Source organism: Alosa pseudoharengus, unplaced genomic scaffold, assembly GCF_046254945.1.
Source record: "Alosa pseudoharengus isolate Yale_2024_CS ecotype anadromous, Long Island Sound unplaced genomic scaffold, YU_APseudo_1.1 YU_APseudo_1.1_scf_6, whole genome shotgun sequence".
Lineage (NCBI taxonomy): Eukaryota > Metazoa > Chordata > Actinopteri > Clupeiformes > Clupeidae > Alosa > Alosa pseudoharengus.
This window is the reverse complement of record NW_027468848.1, coordinates 29,141,294-29,164,753: the sequence shown is the minus strand read 5'-3', so window position 1 is coordinate 29,164,753 and position 23,460 is coordinate 29,141,294. Positions and strand designations below refer to the sequence as shown.

Below are 23,460 nucleotides of genomic sequence, written 5' to 3'. Positions count from 1 at the left end.
GTGCAGCCGTCTCAGCGACCCCGACGTCAGGTCAGTCACAGATGTCCAGCCAGCGTGAGAGGAAAAAGGGCAGCTTATCTCCCGCTGCTGTTTAAGAGCCATTTAAACGTCTATGAGGCAGTGAATGTGGCTGGAAGATGGGTAGTTAATACTACATACTACGTTCATCTGTTTTTGGGACAACACAACAAAATCATGGCTGATGTCTTACATGTAAAACTTTTAGCTGTTTTCTAACCAGAGCATCCCTAAGTGTACCTATGTAACTTTTAAGATGGGTAGATTTAATTTGTTTACACTACTGTCTTTGCTGTCTTCAAAATTCAAAATATTTTTTCTACAGTAGAATACATTCCTTGGTATGGACCAGGGGCGGACTGGGACCAAAAATCGGCCCTGGTATATTTGGACCAAGCGGCCCTCAAATCGGTCGGCACACCTAATTGAATACAAAATCTTTGCATTACCCTTAAATATGCATATATTTTCAACTGTCATGGAGTTGTGCTCCATTTTTTGGCAAAACACGAGCAGCACAGCAGCTGATTGAAACAGCTGAAAGTGATGTAGCCTAGGCCTCATTGGTTATCTCTCTGACTGATCAGAGGTAGGCATGGAGCATATGATCTCCATATTCAAGTAGGCTAACAAGCAATTATTAAAGAAGAGTTTCTACTTGAATTCAAAGTATCATCATCAAATGATTTAATGGGCTACAATTGACAGCAGCACCAAAAAATACTGAAGCCTATGTGTAAAGAGTAATTGTCTTAGACATTAATGTAATTTATACCAGTTATCACTGTAGGACAACTGAAACAACACAAAATAAACAGGGCTGTTGCTGGAAATATTTTATTCCTGTAGGCTATACTACCTACCTACATTGCTGGTACATTTTGGAACAGTACAGCTACATGAACTAATTATCTTTAGTGTCTTCCAGTAGCCTATTGTAAAGGTTATAATGTAGCTTAGTTGGCTTGTGCATGACGTGAAGTTTTGTAACCTTCCGTCAGTCTACAGTCTTTCAGCCCTTCTTTACCATGATAACCCTTCCAAGATAGAACCCTTCTCTACTTTGAGAGACCAACCACCACTCATGCCATCGATGTTGAATTTTGGGCGTCTGACGGAAATTGATCAATCTGACCAACAATTAACATCGATTTGACACTATTTTGCTGTCCGGGTTTGTAAATCATTCATTTAGAAAATTGCGCTATTTGTTACTATAATCACAGCATGGCCTTACTATGTTATCATTAGGCTACCATATCAATAATTATTGCAATTAATAAGTCATCATAATCATCATAGTCAGCATCACAGCCTACCTGCTTCACCACTGAGTTCTTATCATGTAGCCTCAACTAGGCTCGCACTCTCCAACTGCTCACTGTCCCTTGCTCTGTATGCTTGCTTACATCCTCGTTCAAACTCAACGAACTTCAACATGTTGCTGACATATGCTAGCCTACTTGCAATATTGTATTTTTGAAGCTTCTACATTGGTGTTAATTTTGCACAATTGTCACTACCGGCACCCGCCGCAATTTCGTGTAGTCAACTTCGATTAACTTTTGATGCGCTCACAGAATCCTGGCTCTGAGCCAAAATAGGAGGGGTGGGGTCTGACGTGAGCTGTTATTGGATCAGTCCAGTGTCAATATTGAAATGTAACCAATGGGCCGCAGATTGTCCTTCCTTTGGGCCGATCGTTGGCCAAAATAATTAAATTATATATATAGCCTATTCTATCGGCCCAAATGGTGCGTCAGCCCACCGGGAAAATGCCCGGTATGCCAGATGGCCAGTCCGCCCATGGTATGGACTGTAGATTGTCAAGCAATGTTTTTAAAGCCATACATAATTGAGATGGCATGCAATGAACACAGTCTCCATTAAGAAATATTATGTCACTTCCTACATTAAGAAATCCTGTGTTTCAGCATGCGTGATGACATATGCCACGTCTTTAACCCTCCAGACCCCCATTCCCCTGCTTTTCATTACATTAATACTTCTATTGAAAACTCCACATTGCTCTCAGCGTCCATCTGCAGCAGTGGTGGCCACTTACAGTGTTTTAACAGGCCTGCTCTCTGCCTCTCTGCTGGTATGTGTCTGGAGGAGGGTATTGGCGTTGGGGTGGTACAACACTGCACTTCCTTCCTGTGCAATGTCACATCTATTTCCTGACACTTGTGCTGGTGGCCTTGAGACTACAGTAGTAAAAAGCATTGTGTTCCATGTTTTGTGAAACATAATGCTGGCTGTTGGTTCAAAGGCTCCCTCCATCTGCACCTCATCCTGACATCACAGCCAGTCTAAGTTTAGTCCCTCGTCCCCCCGACAAAACAGAGTAGAGTTGATGTTGGAGTTTTGTCAAGAGGGAATCAACTCATTGGCCCAAAGATATAATGCTTCCTGTTTAGCTCATATGATGCCCTTAAGAGCGCCATAAAATGTCTAGAGACTCTTAGCTCATGGTATTAATTCAAACCAGTTCCACTGTACCCCTGGCCACATCTGATTCATTTCTCTGCATCTCTGCAGAGGAAGAGAGAGAAAGTGGCAAAGGGAGAGAGAGGCAGAAAGCGAGAGAGATAGAGAGAGAGGCAGAGAGAGAGAGAGAGAGAGAGAGAGTAGTGATTTTCCTTTGTTGGCCTGTGCGCACGCTGATGTGGCTTTTTTTTAGGGTTGGGAGGCAGTCTAGACGCCACGAGACATTGTGATTCCGCCCACGTCGCTCTAATGAGAATGGAGATGAATCTCAGCCAGTCTCTGGGGGAACACTCCAATCCCCTGAGCAGAGGAGGCAGACACACACACACACACACACGCACGCACGGGCACACACGCACTCACACCTACACACACACCTACACACACACACACACACACACACATACATACATTCACACACACACACACACACACACACACACACACACACACACACACACACACACACACACACACACACACACACACACAGAGAGCCTAACAGACATGCGCAGACACACAGACAGACACACACACACACACACACACACACACACACACACAGCTCCTACACAAGATCAAATTAATATGGAAATGTGGTGAGGGATTGACAGGCAGGCAGATTTACAGGCTCACGTACGGTACGGTAAGACAGCGGGTATGTGAGCACAGCAGGGGCATTCACCTCAACAGAGAAAGACATTCCTCTACAATCTATATTCATATGTTGTAACTTTAGAACCATTCAGAAGTTATGCATCAAATCATGCACAAGACTGCTATTTTGATTTTATTTTCTTGATACTTCTTTAAATCTTTAAATTTGATCAATAACTCAGCTTGGAAAACAACACAATTGAGAGTTATCAGGGTATGAAAGCCACCTTTTGATATTCAAGGCACACCTCAGGCAAACAACATGTTATTCACAAAGGAACAATTAGGAGATTTCAAAGTGTGGTTTCACATAATGCAGTGAGAATGCCATCTCGAATCAACATCAGTGTTTACTCTGCAGAAGAAGGAGAGCTCTGGGAAATGGGTAAAACCCATTTATTTTGAGAGGCTTCCATTAACACAACACACTTGTGTTGTCTGAAGCACAGAAAATCTGTATCAACTGCAAAACACAAGTAAATTAAACATGAACATGTGTTACGGATTCCTCCTGTGTGTTTGTGTGTGAACACCTGTGTGTGTGAACACCTGTGTGTTTGTGTGTGAACACCTGTGTGTGTGAGAGTGTGTGTGTGTGTGTGTTTGGGGGGGGGGGGTTGCTCGTTGCTCAACCTTCTCAGCTATACACGCCAGGGCAGAGTCTTGTGGAGACCCACGGGTCTCTGGCTACCCATGATTCCTTGCGTCATGGTGTCAGCGATACATGCTGAATGACAGGAGAAAGCTGAGTGGCGGTGATGGTGTTGTTTTTAGAGTGTCACAGGAAACCAAGAACGGCCTTGCGTAACACAAGCCCCCCCGTGCTGTAGTAGAAGTGAATTATTCACAGGACAAATGTATTTGACAAAAGGTGGCAGGGTTTTCTCCAGCCAAGGGTTTCCATTGATGTTGCTTGCCTTTGTTTTTTTGTATGCAAATATATTGTAGGTGTGTGGTGTATTGTACTCTGTGTGGTGTGGTGTGTGTATTTACACACACACACACACACACACACACACACACGCACACACACACACACATACAATGGTGTGTGTGTGTGTGTGTGCGCGCGTATTTGTGACTATGTGTGGTATCGTATATTTGCAGGATACGGTATAACCCCTACTAAAACTCTTCTTGGCTGGAGAGCTTTGTTTCCCGTTCACTCTGCTTGTTCCCTGCTCACAGTAGTGAGGTGTGTCTGTCTCCCCATCACACCACTGCCCTCTGTCCCTGGAACAGGCGAAGTGCAGGAATCCCAACTTACTGTATGTGACAGAGTTGCAATGACAAAGAGAATTATTTTGGATACACTGCTGCATGCTGGGAATACACATGCACTTGAAAGATGGAACTCACCAGTAGGCTGTGATCTCACTGAAGCGTACGCATGGCTCAAAACGACTAGAGTAAAGCACTTCAAGGAGAAAATGTGTCATTCTTTCTCCTCAAGGCAAAGCCTCACAAAGCTGATCTAAGTGGCTCTTGAGAGTACACATGTAAAAATGCAGAAAAAGTCAGTGTGCAAATCTGTACAAATATGCATACAGTATATTGAGGCATACTGGAAATAGCATGGAGATGAGGTAATGTAGGATTTACATCCTCATGGCTTTCCTAGATTCTCTTAGTAGGTACTGTAAGTTTAAGTGCTGTGAGTGGAAACAGTTACAGGTTTCCTGAGGAAGACAGTTGTCATAAGGTCAAGTGTGTGTCATACACACACAAACACACACCCAGACACACACACAAACACACTGCTTAAAACAATACACACACACACACACACACACACACACACACACACAGTGTGTGTGTGTGTGTGTGTGTACATGAATAAGTTACAGCATTACAATGGATCAGCACCAGACTAATGTGGTCGTTATTTTCTTGTCCTCAGAGTGCGGCGGCAGCTTCCAGCCCCGTCATCGGGCACATCCCCCCAGGAGAGGGCATGCCAGTGGGACCCGTACCTCCAGGATTCTTCCAGGTATCTGACCCGCATTTCCCACATAGAGAGAGAAAAAGAGAGAGAAGGATAGAGACCTTTAGAAGAGAGAAACAGAAGGGGGGGGGGGCATTTGGAAGGTGAGCACAAAAGTGTCTACTATATAGTGTGACATCACCTTTGGAACTGGCTAAACCTTTCCCCCTCCCTCACTCAGCCTCCTCACTCACACAAGGTGAACCGCTTTGTATCTTGCCATCTCTCTCTCTTTCTCTCTCTCTCTCTCTCTCTCTCTGCCCCACCCCCTTTTTGATTCTCTTTCTCTCTCTCCCTCTCTCCCTCTCTCTTTCCCTCACCGTACAGCCTTTCCCAGTGCTCATGTCTTGTCCTGTCCCAGACTGATGAATTGTCCACTGCTCGCCTTAATAGACTCTGGATTAGATAGCTGTTGGTTTCCGTCCCAGTCAGGTTTTAATACTATGCTGCTCTTGAGTAGAGAGGCTGTGCCCTAACCTGAAAATGAGCAGCTAGAGGTCTTTTATTTTCAAGTTCGTAACTCTCTTCCCTCGAGCTGATGTAGAACTACTACTCTCCAGATCCAGCTTTCTGAGTAGGTGTTGGCATCAATTAAAATAGATTTGAAGGTTATATTATTGCCCATTTTTTGGTCTGGATGAAAAATGTGTGTGTGTGTGTGTGTGTGTGTGTGTGTGTATTCGAATGGAAGTCTCTTCCTCTCTTTGTGTATGTGTGTGTGTGTGTGTGTGTGTGTGTGTGTGTGTGTGTCCATCACTAATTGTGTTGTGGACTCTCAGTCAGTTGTCCCAGATTGTCTGAGTGCCTCAGAAAAGTGCAGCAAATGCATTGATTAAGTGTCAGTGTGTGTCAGGACTGACTCCTAAACTGCAGTTCACTCCGGAGGCATTTTGCCCAGTTTCTACACGCCACACGCACGCACGCACACACACACACACACACACGCACGCACGCACGCACACACACACACACACACACACACACACACACACACACACACACACACACACACACACACACACACACACACACACACCGTACCCAAAATCAATCATTTCAACATCATTTCTTTGAAGAAAAGCTGCAGATCATGGTCAATACAAAAAGGACAGATCTACTCACCTATGTACCACTTCCTATGATGCGTTTTAAACTTAAACATGCCTCACTAATACTACTGCCAAGTAGGCTGCTTGCTGGACATAGCCCATCTACCTGCTCAGAAAGATGGGTGTTTCAGACTGAATTAGGACCTGTGTTGTGTTTGGCTCTTAATGTCACAGTCAGATGTACAGTATCAGCTGTGACATTGTCAGCTGTGCTGATTTCACAGAAGTATTACATGACACACAAGCAAGGCAAAAGTAATACAATACTGCCCTCTGCTGGTGGTTTTCATAGCCCTCAGAGTATCACACAGTGTCATGTTAGAATACCAGAGCATGTGAGATGAGAGCATTTATGCATTGAGCAGCTCGCGATAACTCTTATATTTCCAGCTATTCAGATATATTCACAGTGTTCCACCATATGTTTTATTGCACAGGGATATAATCTTTGAATAATGCTATCTGTCTTGTGCCCACTTCATCCACCTACTGTACATTAACCGCTCACTCAATCATCCCATTTCACTTTGCATCAGCAGGGCTGTGGGATAGGTTAAGTACTTTCACATCGAGATCTCACAATCCAGGCTAATGCAATGGAAGGAATGGGGAAAAAATGGAAAGAATGAATGAAAGTCTGAATGAATGAACGGTGCTACGTCTGTGAGAGAAAGATCATTCATGATAAAGTGATTCACTCACCCACTTATCCCATCATTAATCCCATCACACAGCTCTCTCTCTCTCTACCTCTGTTCTCTCTCTCTCTCCCTCTCTCTCCCTCTCTCTCTCTCTCTCAGTAATGTCTGGTCATGTCTGTCTCTTCAGGGCTCTCCTGGCTCACAGTCCTCACCTCATTCACAGCATCCATCACATAATCACATGATGGGCCCCCATACTCAGGTAATACTGTACCACTGTACCAACACACACACACACACACACACACACACACACACACACACACACACACACACACACACACACACACACACACACACACACACACACACACACACACACACACACTTATTCATACACACAGTACAAATAGTCATCAGTTATCTTCACAGTGGTACTGTTAATCTCAGTTGACACACAAACCAACAAAAAAATAGTATGCATTCTGTTGTGTCAAGAGTCATCACAACAAGACCACTCATTAACAAATACACAGTCTACTAATGCAACGTCCCAGAGACCACACACACACACATGCCATTTTTTTGTCTTCATGCCACTCCCCGGGTCTCACCAGAGTCTAGAGTGGACGTGCTTTACCAGATGTGCTCTTCTTAACCCTGTTCATGTTCTTTCTCATGTTCTTTATCACAGCCTTTCATGTCACCAAGGTACCCAGGTGGGCCCAGGACCCCCCTCAGAATACCCAATCAGGTATGATATCCGGGGGTTCATGGGAAATGTAGTATGTGAATTGGTAGCTTCATTGAACAGTAATGACAAGTTATAACCTAAATTATGAACACCATGTTGTGAAACATATTGCTTCTGTTAGGCACTGGGTCCCGGAAACCAGTCCTTATTACCAGGCGGAATGGACCCAAGACAAGGTACTGTGTGTGAAACTCCACTTTTCTATCTACACTGGTCAGAATTGGTTGGTGAGCAGCAATGAATTACATTGCGTACTCTCTTCTATTAGGAACGAACCAAATTTGGACTGTGTTACATTTCTACTGGTGCCAGTTAATGAGGTTCCCCCTTCACTGCAAAGTGCTTTGGGTGCCTTGATAAAGTGCAAATGCAAGTTGTTTTTGTTGTTGTTTTGATGTTGGCTGTCCTCTTTTTATTTCTCTCTCTCTATTTCTCTCTCTCCTTCTCAGGTCACCCAAATATGAGTGGGCCGATGCAGAGGATGGTGCCTCCCAGGGGAATGGTCTCCATTGGCCCTCAGGTATGTGGGAGTCTGCCTGCTCCGGTTTGATGTGATAGGTACTGCGAGCCTAATCACCAGCATAGCGTGGAACACCTCCAGTCAGCTCTCTGATGTATACTTGTGATAAATAAATTAAAAAAAAAAAGAAATATTACAAGGCAAGCTCTTTGATGTCCTCATTAGACTTTTAACGTGTGTAGCATAAGAAGGCTAAGAGGACACGTTGATCAGACTTATCAGTGTACTCACAGCATGCTCTCTCTGTAAGATGTTAAGTACCGCTGTAGTGCTGTCTCGTATGCAAAGCTGAATAAAGCATAAAGCATGAGTGTGTGGCTGGAGTGCTCCCTGGAGAGCCTATGATGAGTGTGTGTGTGTGTGTGTGTGTGTGTGTGTGTGTGTGTGTGTGTTTCCTGGCCTCTGCAGAACTATGGCGGAGGAATGAGACCCCCCCTCAGTGCTCTGGTAGGCCCAGGAATGCCTGGAATGAATATGTAAGTATCCGCTCCCTTTCATCTTCTGCTCCTCTCTTTCTTTCCTTTCCTTTTCTTTTCCTTCTGTGGCTTATTTATTTTCATTTCCTATGTCTTCTTTTCTTTTTCCCCCCTTTTTTTGGGATTCTATATTTTTTTTAAACTGCCCTTTTGTTTCTTTTTTTTTCTATTTGTTCTGTTCCTTGCTTTTCTATTCATGTCTTAACAAAGTATCATACAGTATATCATGCTAAGAGCAGGCCCCCATGTAAAGCGTTAGTTCGTGCGAGCTTGCACGCTGACCGCGAGGAAGGTCAACTCTGATGGTGCTCTCTGATGGCCCCGCTGACGGAGTGCCAGGGCTGCTGGGCTGACCAGTGTGATGCCATTCCTCTCGCTCCGGGCTTCCTGTCTCAGAGAAAGAAGGGATGGCTCAGCAGACAGCGGGGCTCCAGAGTGTGTGTGTGTGTGTGTGTGTGTGTGTGTGTGTGTGTGTGTGTGAGTGTGTGAGTGTGTGAGTGTGAGAGAGAAAAAGAGGAGAGAGAGTGTTTGTGTGTGAGAGAGAGAGAGAGTGTGTGTGTGTGTGGGTATGTTTGTGCATGCTTGCGTGTGGGTAGGGTTGGGTGTTTATTTGCCTGGGGGAGGGAGCAGCATATGTGAGGCTCCTCTAGTCCTCTCTTTTGTTTTCATTTCTCTCCCTTTTCTCTCTTCTCATGCCATCTTTGTTGTCTGTCTCCCTCTGTGTCTCTCTCTCTCTGTCTGTCTGTCTATCAGGGGTCCTGCTGGAGGGAGGCCTTGGCCCAATCCCCCTAATGCCAACACAGTGAGTGTAAAGTCAGCAACAAAACCAGGCCCTCTAGCACCAACATCATTACTGTCTTGGGTTACTGCATCTCAAACCCATCTCACCTCTCTCTCTCTCTCTCACTCTCTCTATCTCTCTCTATCTCACTTACTCTTCCTCCCAGATCCCGTACTCCTCAGCCTCTCCAGGGAGTTATGTGGTAAGCTGTGCTGCTCTTCTCACTGTATTCCACATCAACACACATGCCCAGTAGAAACTGTTTGGCCAAGGCTGCACTTAACGGCTTGCACAGGTTCAGGCCTGTTGGTCAGAAGAGCCTGATCAATATAGGAATTTTAAGTCAGATATTTGTCATTGTGATATATCTGCTGATATTCATATGACAATATGCCTAAAGATGTCCTTAATATTTAGTAAAGTAATTGAAGGGTTCTCATCAAAATATGATATAATGTTTAAATTGTACTGTATGGAAGCCTAAACAAACTCACTTTAGACAGTAAATGATGTAATAGGTTGGTCACTGACAGTCAGCAGACATTATCAGCATGCTCTCACACATTGTGTAAACCACACATGATTATTGCGATAGCCTACATGTGGCAATCTAAATGTGACAACTTAAACCAAAGGCAGATCACAGTGGAAAAAGGGAAGTAACACCAACTCACTGCACACAAGTTTATTAGCTCATCTTCACACTCACATGTAGTTCCTCCTTTGCTCAGCAGAAGGCCTGTGCCTTACATGGTGTATAAGTATACTCTTTTGATCCCGTGGGGGAAATTTGGTCTCTGCATTTATCCCAATCCGTGAATTAGTGAAACACACACAGCACACAGTGTACACACAGTGAGGTGAAGCACACACTAATCCCGGTGCAGTGAATTGCCTGCATCAACAGTGGCCTCGGGGAGCAGTGAGGGGTTAGGTGCCTTGCTCAAGGGCACTTTAGCCGTGCCTACTGGTCGGGGTTCGAACCGGCAACCCTCCGATTACAGGAAGTGCTAACCAGTGCTATCCGAAGTGCTAACCAGTAGGCTACGGCTGCCCCTTAAAAGAGCTAATGAACATTGAAAACACAAGTGAAATGTGACATTGGTTGTCGCTAAGGTAAGAATATCAGGATAAGCCAATCAACGGCAGAGCAGGGTCGATTGGTAAGACAGATCTAGCCTGGATGCCAGCCTGAATGTACCCTGCCCACAAAATTTAATTTCGGGAAATTATGAGTATAATTGAGTCTGGCCACGTCTGGCTAGAACAGATCTCATCCTCATAAGTTTTGAAGTAACACCTCCTGTAAGGATGTGCTGAAAAACGGCAACACACAAGTTCAAGAGCCGTAGGCCTACCTCCAGATGCCTTACGTGGAATAAGAGAATTTATTGAACTTACAAGTGAAATATGTAAATTGTACAGATGGTATCATTGTACCTCAAATAGCTTGATTAGTTTGCCTCTGCACGGGCAAAAGACAGTTGTACCAAAACATCATGATTGACTACTGGGTTCCTGTATTTGCTGACATGCCCATATCTACCATAAAGGACATGTCCTCTGCATTTCTTCATGTTTTAGATATTTTACTAAATGAGGGGGTGGGTAGCTGCAGATAATTTTATTGGTCATTATAAATGCCTACCTGCCCAATAGATCAACGACTAGCGTATATCGGCCAAATATTGGCACACCAATATATCATTTGGTTCTAATTCGTATGAATGCAAAGCTGATTTATCTGGTCTTAGGACTGAAGTCTGAAGACATCTGAAGAGGTCTTTCTGGGGCCTCATTTATAAAGCGTTCTTACGCACAGATTTGATCTTAGACGGTGCGTACGCTCAGATTTATAAAAACCGTCTTTGACGTGGAAAAGTGCTTATCTCCACGTCAGGTTCAAACTTGACGTAAGACCATTTCCTTGTGGTAATGCCGGGGTACTGCAAGTAATCTGAGGTCTAAGTGCGATGCATTTTCAAAATTCCAAGACCAACGATCTCATGTCTTTCTTTGCCATATGCATGATCAATATCAGAAGATTTTTAAAGACGTTTTTGGACGCAGCTTATTGTTTCATGGTTTGGCATAAAACTGCTAATGAGAACTATAGCCCACTTAAGATGTCTTCTAAATATACTAGAAGGTGATCTAGTATATTTAGTGTTTTCACCAATCTAATATTGACCATCAAATGTCAAATTGCCCTCGTTTAGGAGAGGAAGGCATTCAAAAAGGCATTCGAACAGTTTGATAATGTTGGAGGTTATTGTGCAGTATTGGGAATATAGGATAGTATTTGATCATACAGTTTTGAATGTTAAAAGTGAATAAACTTTTTTGAGAGGTGGATAAACTCTAATAAGAGGTGGGTAGGCCTAAACTCTATTTATGAAATTTCAGAGGTGGATAAACTGCGTTTACTCGCGTTTAGCCTCCACTAGGCCTACATCCTAATTTGCGCTATCCCCAGCTTCGTAACAAAAAGGTAATATTTGACTGTAAGCTATACAATGTAGGCTATAGATATTTTATATCATATATAGCCTACACAACCAAGGGACGGAAGTTATCCTCTGAAAGCAGGGCATCTTCATATTTAGTGTTGCGTCGGAGTTGCGTAAAGAGGTGCAGAGCGCGCACCTGTTTGCTTTTTTTGACTGGCAGTGCCCAAGATCAGATGACAATACGTGAGTTGAATAATGTAGGATAAAATATAAAGGTAAGCCTAAAGCAAACAATAAAGGACAATGTTTAAGCCATTGGACATTATTGAAAGAAAATGATAGCAAAGATATGCAGAATGAATGAAAAATGACCGGCGAACTAGGCTACTTTTTCAGCAAAAACATAGCCTACCCCAAAAGAAACGTTAAGCCTGCATGACATATCACGCTTATAATTTAGTCCTCTGTTTTGTAGGCTAAATCAGCATATTACCCTGGGTCATATTGGATACGTAGCCTACTGTACCATAACGTACAGGATTATATAGGCCTAGAGGTCTTTCCTTCATAGGCCTACCCTTTTTTTTCTACAAAGTAGGCCTAAACATACGAAATGTTGATTATTCACATTACTGCAAGCAAAATGAATGAAAGCGAGCAGAGGACAATAGACATGGATGCATACGATCTCTTTCCAGAAAGCTTTGCTGGAAAAAACATAATTAGGTAACTGACGCATATAGGCTAGTTAACATCAGATGGCAAAGGCTAGGCCTATACAATGTTTTCAATATATAATTTTACATAAGCTACAGCTTTTAGGCCATTGATTTCATTAACACATATGCTAATGATATTGATGAGGGGGTGTTTACAAGGCGGAGACCTAAAACCATCCGGCTGCGCACAAGTTGACGTTCATTTGTGATTTATAATAGGCACATCTGGAAGGGTGGCGTACGCACGTTTTTTTGTGCGTACGTTCGTTTTCTCTGAATCACACGTACGATCATTTCAGAAATGATCTAAGATCAAATGAAGGATGGTTTCTACGCAACACTTTTATAAATGAGGCCCCTGGTCTTTATTTTCAGTGGCTGATATAAATGTGTGTGTGTGTAACATGAGTTATTTTATCCTCTCATTTCACCTCAGGGACCACCTGGAGGAGGGGGTCCCCCTGGTACACCCATAATGCCGAGTCCAGCAGGTACATTTATTTATTTATTTATTTTAACAGACACTTTTATCCAAAGCGACTTACATATTCCAAGGGCCATTATCCCCAGGGCAACTCGGGGTTAAGTGCCTTGCTCAAGGGCACAACGGTGGAAGCCGGGTATTGAATCCGGTGGTTGAAACGTAGCATTGTGTGTGTATGTGACAGAGAGAGAGAGAGTGTGTGTGTGTGTGTGTGTGTGTGGGGGGGGGGTGTATGTGTGTGTGGGTGTGTGGGTATGTTTGTGCATGCTTGCGTGTGTGTAGGGTTGGGTGTATGTGCCTGGGGGAGGGAGCACAGTGTGTGTGTGTGTGTGTGTGTGTGTGTGTGTCTGTCTGTCTGTCTGTCTGTCTGTCTGTCGGTGAGCTGTAACAATGAGCAACACTTGTTAGATACTTTTCCACCCTTTTTAGAATCTACAAACTCTGGAGACAACATGTACACCATAATTAACACAGGCCCCCCAGCTGCAAACAGACCAAATGTGAGTATGCATCAGTGCAATTATTACTGGGATACTGGGTACCATCAAGTGCTTGAGTGACCTTGCTCTTCAATTTCAATTCTCAATTTAATATCACTTATAAAGCGCCAAAACATTGCACATGTCTCATGGCGCTTTACAGAGTGTTAAACAATAAGATAATTAAGTATGCTCTTAAGTATGTTTCTGAACTTAAATGGCTTCTCGTATGTGGAAACTAAAAGATCATCTACGGCATGTTAACAAATCTAAAATAAATCAGCATTTCAAGCAGCAGACTTCTCTTCAAACCATTCTGTCACGGAGTGTAAATATTGACTTTTAAAATATTATTTTGTATGAATGTGGTGATCATTCTCTGTCTTCAGTATGCAGACTGAAACGTAAAACGATATGTCATCTGTTAATACTGTAAGACTATTTGTTATATAAATGTCCATTCAGTAATTAGTCTTTCAGTTATCTCCCAGGATGTCTAGCTTTGCACACAATGCGTCTGTGTGACTTTAGGTTTAATTTTAACTAAACCGAGACACTTAATGTCACACATCACCTGATTAATTCTGTTTGGTTTGCTACTGCTCTGTGGGAAAAACTGCAGCACACTGGTATTTTATTATAAAAAAGACTGGACTTCGAGATGAGAGAGCACTACTGTGAGGGGTGACGTGTGTTGACACACTATCAGGGAAATGAAGTACACTATCATGTTTGGACGCCTACACCTGTGTATGTGTGTGTATACTGTTGTACAGTGCTGTGTTTGGTATTGCATGTGTCCCTGTGTTGTGTGTTCATAGTTTCCTATGGGTGCTGGAGCTGAGGGGCCCATGGGCAGCATCACAGGAATGGAGCCCCATCACATGAACGGATCACTGGGTATGGCGGGAGCACTGACACACACGCTTACACGCACACACATGTACAGTACACAAGCACAAGGCACACACACACACACACACATGTACACCCGCACAGGCAATAAATGTACTCACTTGTTCATCTGTGTCTTTGGCGAACGGATGACATAATTCATGACCCAGGCTTCCAGAGGGAAAGGGGTTGTGAGTGGGAAGGGGAAAGCGGGGGCAGGACCTGAAGGTCAGCGAAAGAATGTTAAAGACAGACCCCAGTGTGTTGTCAGTTCACAAAAATTCTGATGAAAACCACTGCTTTTGACACTCTGTTTTGAAGTATTATTTAAAATGTGTGAGACTTAAAATACTACAAATAAATACCTGGATACTACAGTATTTGGTGTTTTTTTTGTTGTTTTGCTATTTATACGTCCACTTGTCTTATTGTACACAGGATCTGGTGACATCGACAGTCTGCCCAAGGTAAATACCAAGAGCCCTCACTCTCTCGCTGACTCAGACTTAAACAAGAAAACGCAGTCAGAGAGTTATTGTGTCTATGTGATTATGTGATGAACTGAAAGTATGTTTTTTTATGGTTTGTTTATGGTACGTTTGTTTTGATTTTGTCTCTCTCTCTTTCTCTTTCTTTGTGTGTCTGTCTGTGTGTGGGGGTGGCTGTGTTTCCTCCACAGAACTCTCCTGGGAACTTGAGCATGAGTAATCAGCCAGGCACGCCAAGAGATGACGGCGAGATCGGAGGGAACTTCCTGAATCCCTTCCAGAGTGAGAGTGTACGTCAGCACCTCCTATGGCCTGTTTACAAGTTTTAAGAACCCCAGCACTAGTATGTGCAGTGTGAAACAATAGTAACATGCAAGCAATGGAAAAAAGTTCAGCTTTATTTCGATAAACGCATGAGACAGTCTACAAACAGTTAGCAAAACATCTATAAACCCAAACACTTAAATGTGTATTTCAACTACCTATACTATCAATTACACCTTACTGTAAATTACCCTTTACCCTAACTCCTACAGAACCTACACAAACTTCTTCATCCCTTAGTATCACTATACTCTAACTGTGACCGGTTTATTGCATTCCCCATGGTCAGCTGTCAAGTGCAAGTTGCTATCAAATTAATCAGATTAATGCTAAATGTCTGCTAAATGTCAAGTGTCTTATCTACGTTCTGAAATGTCTTGTTTCCAGTATTCTCCTAACATGACAATGAGTGTGTGAGGTGGGGAGAGAACCTGGGCTGACCAATGAAAGTGTTTCATGACAACAGGAGATTTCCACGGCCACTGAAGTCATCTTTTCCAGGGGGGCAGCTGGATTCAGCTCACTTTTTCTTTTTTCCCCCCCAATAATTTATTTGTCCCCGGTGAAGTGGTGATGGCCTTACACAGACTTCAGCTTGAGGACTAAAGGAATGCAGCAAGCCAAATAAAACTGTCAAAGAGGGAGGGATATGTAAAGAGGACAGGAAAACAACTTCATGTTAATCTGTGTCACTGTGTTTACACATTCCAATGTCCATTCGTCCAGAAAGACTGAGATATACACAACGGTTTCTAAGACGACAGCACATGGAGTCCTCCGGAAACTTGTTTACTGGAGTCTCAGTCTGTATTTTTTAAATCCCGGATCACTGACCATTTCTCACATCAACACAAACAGACAAAAGAAGACTCATTTCAAGTAAAATGTGTGGCTGTATGGATCTGACTTCAGATTTGAGAAATGAGAAATGGTGGCAACTCAGAATTCCAGATGAGAGCAACACAATAGCCTTCAGTGAACTGACAAGAGTCAACGCTATTCTCTCAGTGGAATTCTCTCCGCCATTTTTTATCCTGTGTGTATGTGGGTGTGCATCAGTGTGTTACTCCACGGGGCATTCCAGTATTGTGGGTTTGGTTATGTGTTGTGTTTCTGGTGTCATCTGTTGCCAATGCATTAACATGACAATTATTATTTCCCTTACTATTAATTTAATTATTAAGTATCTTGATTTCCAATTATATCATAAAATGACTACAAAGCACACATTCTCACAGATATTGGTATTGATATTTGTTTGTTTATCACTGATGGATTAAAACATGGCTGAATCGTAAACATAGCTCTGACTTGGATGAATCACGAAATTTGGCAAGTGTTGAAAGTCTGATGAGAAAACAAATGAATTCAATGAATCAAACATTACAGTATAGTCACTTTTTTGAATCTTTTGTCTTTCCCAGTAATCAAGTTGTCTTTTCAGTTTTACTATTTATTCATCACTTCAGTCTTGGACATTTCAGTTGAAAGTTAAGTTTTAAGTTAAGCTTTAACTTTAGCTTTTTATTCCACTGTTCCTTGTTCATGTATTCATTTTTGCACAACTGTCAGAATTGCGCAATCATGACTTAATCATCAGTACCTTTGTGATTTTTCTCCACAATTCTGTTTGTGATATGTAGGTATTTTGAAGTTAGGGGGCATCTTAATGACTTTGTGTAAATATTTTGAAAAGTTTTGGATGCCAGCATAAATCTTGTTCTGTGTTTAACTGTGTGTATGTTAGTAAAAAGCTATTTGTGTTCATTTGTATCTGGTGTACCTGTTCAGTTTAACTATAAACAAGTTATTTCTCCTTTCTTTTTATATAATATAGCAAACCACACTTTTACCGAGATTAACATGTTCCAAACAAACTTCCCCTTATTTACTTCTGTCCGAGTAGTTATCTGATATATTTTCATTCCCCTATGAAGCCTCAGTGGATTATGTTGTCTCACAGCACATGCACAGACATGCAGTGCTTGTGCTAACAAGAGGGAAATGTGTGTAAATGGTCTGTTACTGTAGCCAAAATTTGCATTTTGCAATTTTTCAAGCACATTTTTCAAATTTTGTTACATTTTGCAATACGATGGAGACTACAATGACATTTTACATACTATTCTACATGACATTGCATGTGTTGGGGGAAATCCTTTTTCATTTGTTAGCATTTTTGTCTGGCAGACAACACATCTGTGCCAACCTATTGTCATATCATTGTGAAGTCATCAACAGCACTTACTGAATTGTGGTAATTGTTTTTAATACTTTATTTAGGATGAACTGCAATGTGTTAGGACTTTAAAATAGAAAGAGCTGGGTAAAAGAGGAAATGGATGCTGTGGTATATTCAGCATCATGCATATAGCTGAAGACTTGGCACATTGCACATTGATGAACAGTGGGCAGACCAGCCTGCCCAGTTAGCTCATTAAAATATATATTAGCTACTAGCATTTCAGTTCATCCGAGCAAACATGAACAAACGTGTTGAAAATCTTTGTAGCTTAAAGACTCAACATATACATGGTTAACAAATTAAACAGTATAGCTTTCAACCCCCACTCCCCCAAGAAAACAAATGCTGAAGGCCATTGTCTTCAGTTCAGAATTGGAATGTAACCTTCAGACAGGGGCAGGTCTAAATAGACCGTTGCCATGCCCATGCGAGGAGCCTAAAAACATAAAATGTATGATACACTGTACATATGGCATAGAAACTGAAAAATATAAGCTAGCTATGTAATGTAAACTGTAGAAGTAGCAAACCTGATGGTTAATGTTGATAACTACTTAAAGTAGTCTTCGTCCATTTCAAACAAAATTAGAGTCCAAATCATTTTGGGACCAATACACGAAAGTGCCAAGAACAAAAACCCCACTGTACCAGCCAGTGTGAATGGCTACTGAAAGCCATATAAAGGGCGTATAATTGGTCACAATTTCACAAATAATTATTACCATCTCCTGCCCCATTCCTGCCCTCCTTCAGCAACACCGTAATTTCTAAACACTGCTCCTCGGCCCCAAAGCACTACATGATTTGGATCTCTCACTGCTCTTCACTCCTAACCTAGCAAAGATCATGGCAGACTCTGGATCTGATCTGGATTTGAGGAGTTTTAGAGCAGACAGATCCCAAAACATGGCATGCTCTGGATGCCCTGAAGCTGAATTGAAAACACTAGTCTATGACCAGGGTAACTAGCATCCCTGGCACTAGATCCCTTGACTCAGTCCCCGATACACAGACAACCCCCATGTCAGTCTCGATGCTCCGCCAGGCGTCAACTCTGGTGCAAAAGGCTCAGCCCATCAGCTTCCTGTACTGGCTGCTCATGTTGCTCTTGATGGCATTGATCCTGCTGGTCCGGGTGGTGCTGCTGCTGGTCTGCGAGCCCCTCTCCAGGCTGGAGGCGCTCCCGCAGCGGAGCAGCGTCGCCACCTGCTTCTGGCACTGCGACGAGCCAAAGTAGTAGACCAGCGGGTCCAGGCAGCAGCTGACGCTGCCCAGGCACATGGCCAGCAGGTAGGCGGCGTACGAGCTCTCCGTGTGGTGGTGCGTGAAGCGCACGTAGTGCGCCAGCAGGATGATGTTGGTCGGCGTGAAGCACGCCACAAAGACGGTGAGCACGGTGACGGCCATGAAGATGGCGCGCGTCCTCTTGAATCCGTTCGCCACGTCGGCGGTGCAGAGCGCCTGGATGATGCGCACGTAGCACACGGTGGTGAAGATGAAGGGGATGAAGAAGAAGAGGGCAGAGAAGACGGGGAAAAAATATAGGTAGTAGGTGCGCAGCTTGTGGATGTCCAGCACGTCGTGGCACGTGGTGATGTCCATGTCCGCCAGGTGCATGGTCTGCTCCGAGGTGACGAGCGGTATCACGCCGCCCACCGAAAGCACCCACATGGCCCCGCATACCACGCTGGCCGTCCGCGGGTTGCGCCACACCAGTGAGTCGATGGGGTAGACCACCGCCATGAAGCGGTCGATGCTGATGCACATCATCAGGAGCACGGAGCAGTACATGTTGCAGTAGAAGGCCGCGGTGACGACGCGGCACAAACCCGAGCCGTAAATCCAGTTGTTGCCGTGGTAGTGGTAGGAGATGCGGAAGGGCAGGAGCAGTACAAACAGCAGGTCGGCAAAGGCTAGGTTAAGCATGTAGATCACTGCCGGCTTCTTGGGCGTGACTCGCCGCAGGAACATGCCAACTGCCAGGAGGTTTAAAGGTACGCTAATGATGAAGACTAGAAGGTACATGGTGGGAATGAAGACTGTCACCATAGGACCAGTGAGGTACTGCTTGGCCTCTTCACTTATGTAGTATTGCTTCTTCACCTCATGGTGGTGGCCAGATGTCTTTTTGGGCGCTGGATCTATGCCTGAGCCACTACCTTCTTGGACATCCAGGTAGTCAATGGGCTCGTCTGTAGGCCTAACGGTCAGGAAATGTCCAGCGAATGTCCTGACAATACTCCTAGTACCTGAGGAGAAGGTGCCAACATAAAATATTTATACCTTAAAACGTCCAATGACACGGTGGATTTTAAAAATAAATTAAGTTTATCGTGTCGTGAATTTAAAAAGCATCATTTTTTCTACATTACGACTAATCTCGTAGTAGTTAATAGGCTACAGAAAGAAACAGAATTACGCCTCACTTGTTACCTCGTAGCGTGCATAGGGGAATTCAAATGAATTCCAAGGTAATGCAATTATTTTGTGGTAGGCTAATTGCCAAACTAAAACTATTGCAATTATTTTGTGGTAGGCTAATTACAAAACTAAAACTACATGAACGTTCATACAATATGGTCAACAATCAAGGTAGCTTTATTGAGAGGAAATACAAGCGTGTGAGTGAACGCAAGAATTTTTTTTTTTTTGTCTTCCAGTAGTCTACAGGTGTTTTAGCTGATTTGAAATTCAAGGCTTCCTGTGATCTTTTTACCTTCAATTAAGGCTAGGCATTGAGGTGGTGCCATGTTTAACTATGCTGGGACGCATTATCTAATTGTGTAAAACCGAAAGTATAGGCTACCTTAGTTTTCAAGCGTCTCGTGAGTTGTTAAAATATCCTCTGATTCTGCTAATCAGGAAAAAAAAGTTTACAGCAAATGCAAGTAGCCTACTAAACTACCGGTAAGAACTAAAATAAACTTAACAAATGTCCACTTACCATTAACAGTATTAATCGTAGCTGTGGAGGACTCCACAGCAAAAAATACCAATAGAATGAAGGTCCGTATAAGTATGGTTTGAGCCATCGTCTTCAACAGGTAGCCTACTAGAGTTTACACAAAACTTCGTTTAACCTTAACAGTTAAATGTAAAAGTCGGGTCTTGTTTTAATGACTTTCCGTTATTTCTACTCAAAAAACTGTTCGTAGCCTACCAACCTACCAACATTCATGCAGAGGATTACACACAGCGGTCCCGGCGCACGTTTTGCGGTCAGTGAGCGAGAGGAGGAATTATTGCTTCCCATCGTTTTATGGCTTGAATGTAAACGCCCACTTGCACTAATGTGAGCAACTTTGGCCTGGACATTATCTGCCATTTTGATCTGGCAACTACTCAACTGCTGAGCGCTTTCTCCCACGTCCTATGTGGCAGCCACACAAACATTCAGAGAGAGAGGGAGAGACCACATTGCAAAGTAGAGTGAGTTTATTATTATTTTTTTTTAAGATGTCTCCTTTATAAATCCTTACAATCAGTTTAATTTACAACACGTCGACTCAGTTATGTTTAAAAGCATACATTCTAAAGACAACACGATTAAATATATACTTAAAACATACTCAGTTTCTTCGAGAAGAGCTTCAAGGCACCAGTTGTGTGAGAATTGCCACAGGCCAGTCTGATACAGCAGGAAATGTTCAACTCCAGTGACTATTTTACGATCCATTGCAGGAGGCAGTAGTGCGTTATGCAGTTCATTAAAATCGCTTTCTTTTTTCCTTTTTTTTACAAGTGACCAAATAAGTATTGACATTAAATGACAAAATGGTTGATTGAATCATGTCACACATACAACCAATGTGAGAAACAAAGTGACAGACTTTAGAACAAAACAAACAATGTGCCATTGATAAACCTTCACAATACCTAATAACCTTTCATTGTGCAACACACTTAATTTTGATGGAAGTAGACAGGAGAAATGAGAAACATAAAACATTTAAACCAGTGCCAGATTAACGTCAGGTATTATCTACCTTGTTAGATTTCTAGCTTTAGCATTATACCATTTAAAACATATAATTTAATATTCAATGATTTATTAAATACCACATTAATCTAAAACGTCAACATTTTTCTGTCTTGTTTACAAAATTGCTTTGATGGAAAGGCACATTCCAATCACATCACCAAGCATTTGGTATAAATGATATGTGACCTCTTTGGCATTTCTTGTGAGCATACACTCACCCCACCTCTTTAGGTGACACCTTTAAGATTTTCCAGTTACACACACTGTGTCCATACAACACACACACACACACACACACACACACACACACACACACACCTTATGCACACACATGTGCATACCTACAAACACACACATTCATTCACTTCCCATAAAACTTCTTGTTGAGAAGGAAGATGAGGAGGTTGACGTTGACTTTGGCCTTGTCAAACATCTTCATGACTGCAACTCCCTCATACTGCAGCTGCAGCAGGTCCTGTGGGAGGGGAGGATGCCGTGTTTAAACTGGGAGGAATTCAGGGTCACTGCACCATCTTATAGGGAGAGCTTCAGCTCAGCCAATTATAGCAATGGGTTTAGATGAAAGCTTAAACGGCATTTTCTGTGGAGGTGAATTTGGTTTAATCTAACGAAAAGGTTATTAAAAAGTTATAGTTCATCAACACAGGTTGGCTATATTATCATAGACCAGCTTAGAAACAACCTGGAGCCACACTGGCCCAATATATAGCTTCCAATAACCAGTCGTTCAGCCTTATTCAAGATTAGGTTTAACTGCTCATACCTCATAGCTCAGTACAGTTTTGATATGACAATGCTCTAATAAAGCTACACACTAGATAGATATCTATTAGGCAACCTCCTATGTTTAGAGGTTATGGATGAGCAGGCAGAGTGTGTGTGTGTGTGTGCGTGCGTGCTAGGGTGCATGCTCTGTATGTGTGTGTGTGTGTGTGTGTGTGTATGCATGTGTCCATCCGCAGGATCCGTCCCTGCAGTGTGTGCACACCCTGTCTGGCTGACGAATGAGCGTTACCTGGAAATGCAGCTGCACCTTCTCCATCTCCACTCCCATGAACTTGGCTTTCACCTCAAAGTCCCCAACTTCCTCACAGGGGGAGATGTCAAACATGATGTTCTTTAACCTGAAGTGGTGAGATGACAAAAGCAACAGCACACTAGTTAACCTTCATTGTTAGATTATTTATTCACAGTTGTTTTTACAATAATAAAAGAAAGACAAAACATATTGCAGGAAATCAAAAGAACATAATAAAAAGATCTTGTTTCTGTACACCGTCCAAGTCTGGGAGTTGCACGACTGGCAAAACAATTTTGTGTGGCATTCCTATAAAAGGAATTGCCTCATAGGAATACTGAAAAAGCAACAAAACACAAACATCTACTGAACATAACTATTTCAGTTCACCGGGGCTAGAAGTACCCTTTCCTCAAAGGCAATTTCATGGCACTTCCTTCTGGTCAGTCCCTCTGAGACAACCAGAGTATGCGAGTGCTTTGGAATTCTCAGAAATCCCCTACTGGATGGCCAACAGGATGGAGAGGGCAGGAAGACCCTCTCAGCTGAGCGAGGCTCTCTCCGGTCATCACGGCAATAAGCTGACACAGCATGCCACACACATCAAAGACAACCCCCACCAACCCCAACACACACACACACACACACATATATGCTAGGCTAGAGGAGAGACGAGACGAGGAGTATGAGAGGTGTGGGACTCACTGATTGGTCTGAAGGCCCTCGATTTCCAGGATGACGCCCTTCTCGTGGAGCCTGGCAGCAGTGTACTTGAGGGACTGCTGCTTGGACTTCCGGCTGCCCTTATCATCCCCCTTTCTGTCCAGCTTGATGGAGCGACGAGCATTTCTAAAAGATGATCATGAACACACACACACAAAGGACATTTACCTGGAGTTGAGGCATAGATAAGCAATACCATGGTC

General features: G+C 43.1%; 3 protein-coding genes across 3 annotated transcripts in view; 1 reads left to right on the top strand and 2 right to left on the bottom strand.

Annotated features, from left to right (window-relative positions):
* The window catches only part of ssbp2a (single stranded DNA binding protein 2a), a 47,708-nt gene extending 31,787 nt beyond the window's left edge, over positions 1-15,921 (top strand). The window contains exons 5-18 of the mRNA XM_076269491.1: positions 5,066-5,155; positions 7,087-7,161; positions 7,594-7,653; positions 7,775-7,829; positions 8,103-8,173; positions 8,582-8,649; positions 9,403-9,451; positions 9,597-9,632; positions 13,036-13,090; positions 13,513-13,583; positions 14,384-14,462; positions 14,895-14,923; positions 15,136-15,234; positions 15,656-15,921. Of these exons, the coding sequence (XP_076125606.1) occupies positions 5,066-5,155; positions 7,087-7,161; positions 7,594-7,653; positions 7,775-7,829; positions 8,103-8,173; positions 8,582-8,649; positions 9,403-9,451; positions 9,597-9,632; positions 13,036-13,090; positions 13,513-13,583; positions 14,384-14,462; positions 14,895-14,923; positions 15,136-15,234; positions 15,656-15,685 (867 nt within the window). The 3' untranslated portion in view covers positions 15,686-15,921. The remainder of the gene's footprint in view (positions 1-5,065; positions 5,156-7,086; positions 7,162-7,593; positions 7,654-7,774; positions 7,830-8,102; positions 8,174-8,581; positions 8,650-9,402; positions 9,452-9,596; positions 9,633-13,035; positions 13,091-13,512; positions 13,584-14,383; positions 14,463-14,894; positions 14,924-15,135; positions 15,235-15,655) is intronic.
* A 1,597-nt stretch (positions 15,922-17,518) lies between these two features.
* On the bottom strand, positions 17,519-20,759 carry f2r (coagulation factor II (thrombin) receptor). The gene is made up of 3 exons (XM_076269490.1): positions 20,682-20,759; positions 20,458-20,565; positions 17,519-19,762 (listed from the first exon to the last, which is right to left on the bottom strand). The coding sequence occupies exons 1-3, from the start codon at positions 20,689-20,691 to the stop codon at positions 18,582-18,584; spliced, it is 1,299 nt and encodes a 432-aa protein (XP_076125605.1). The 5' UTR covers positions 20,692-20,759; the 3' UTR covers positions 17,519-18,581.
* Positions 20,760-20,930: 171 nt separating this feature from the next.
* Positions 20,931-23,460, bottom strand: part of iqgap2 (IQ motif containing GTPase activating protein 2) — a 52,984-nt gene continuing 50,454 nt past the window's right edge. Inside the window, exons 36-38 of the mRNA XM_076271000.1 lie at positions 23,240-23,383; positions 22,532-22,640; positions 20,931-21,970 (exon numbers count right to left, since the gene is read on the bottom strand). Coding sequence (XP_076127115.1) covers positions 21,857-21,970; positions 22,532-22,640; positions 23,240-23,383 — 367 coding nt within the window. The 3' untranslated portion in view covers positions 20,931-21,856. The remainder of the gene's footprint in view (positions 21,971-22,531; positions 22,641-23,239; positions 23,384-23,460) is intronic.

Excerpts from the sequence above, each read along its gene's own strand:
- f2r (XM_076269490.1), bottom strand. Across the intron at positions 19,763-20,457 it reads TACGATTAATACTGTTAATG|GTACTAGGAGTATTGTCAGG; the intron begins GTAAGTGGACAT and ends CCTTCTCCTCAG.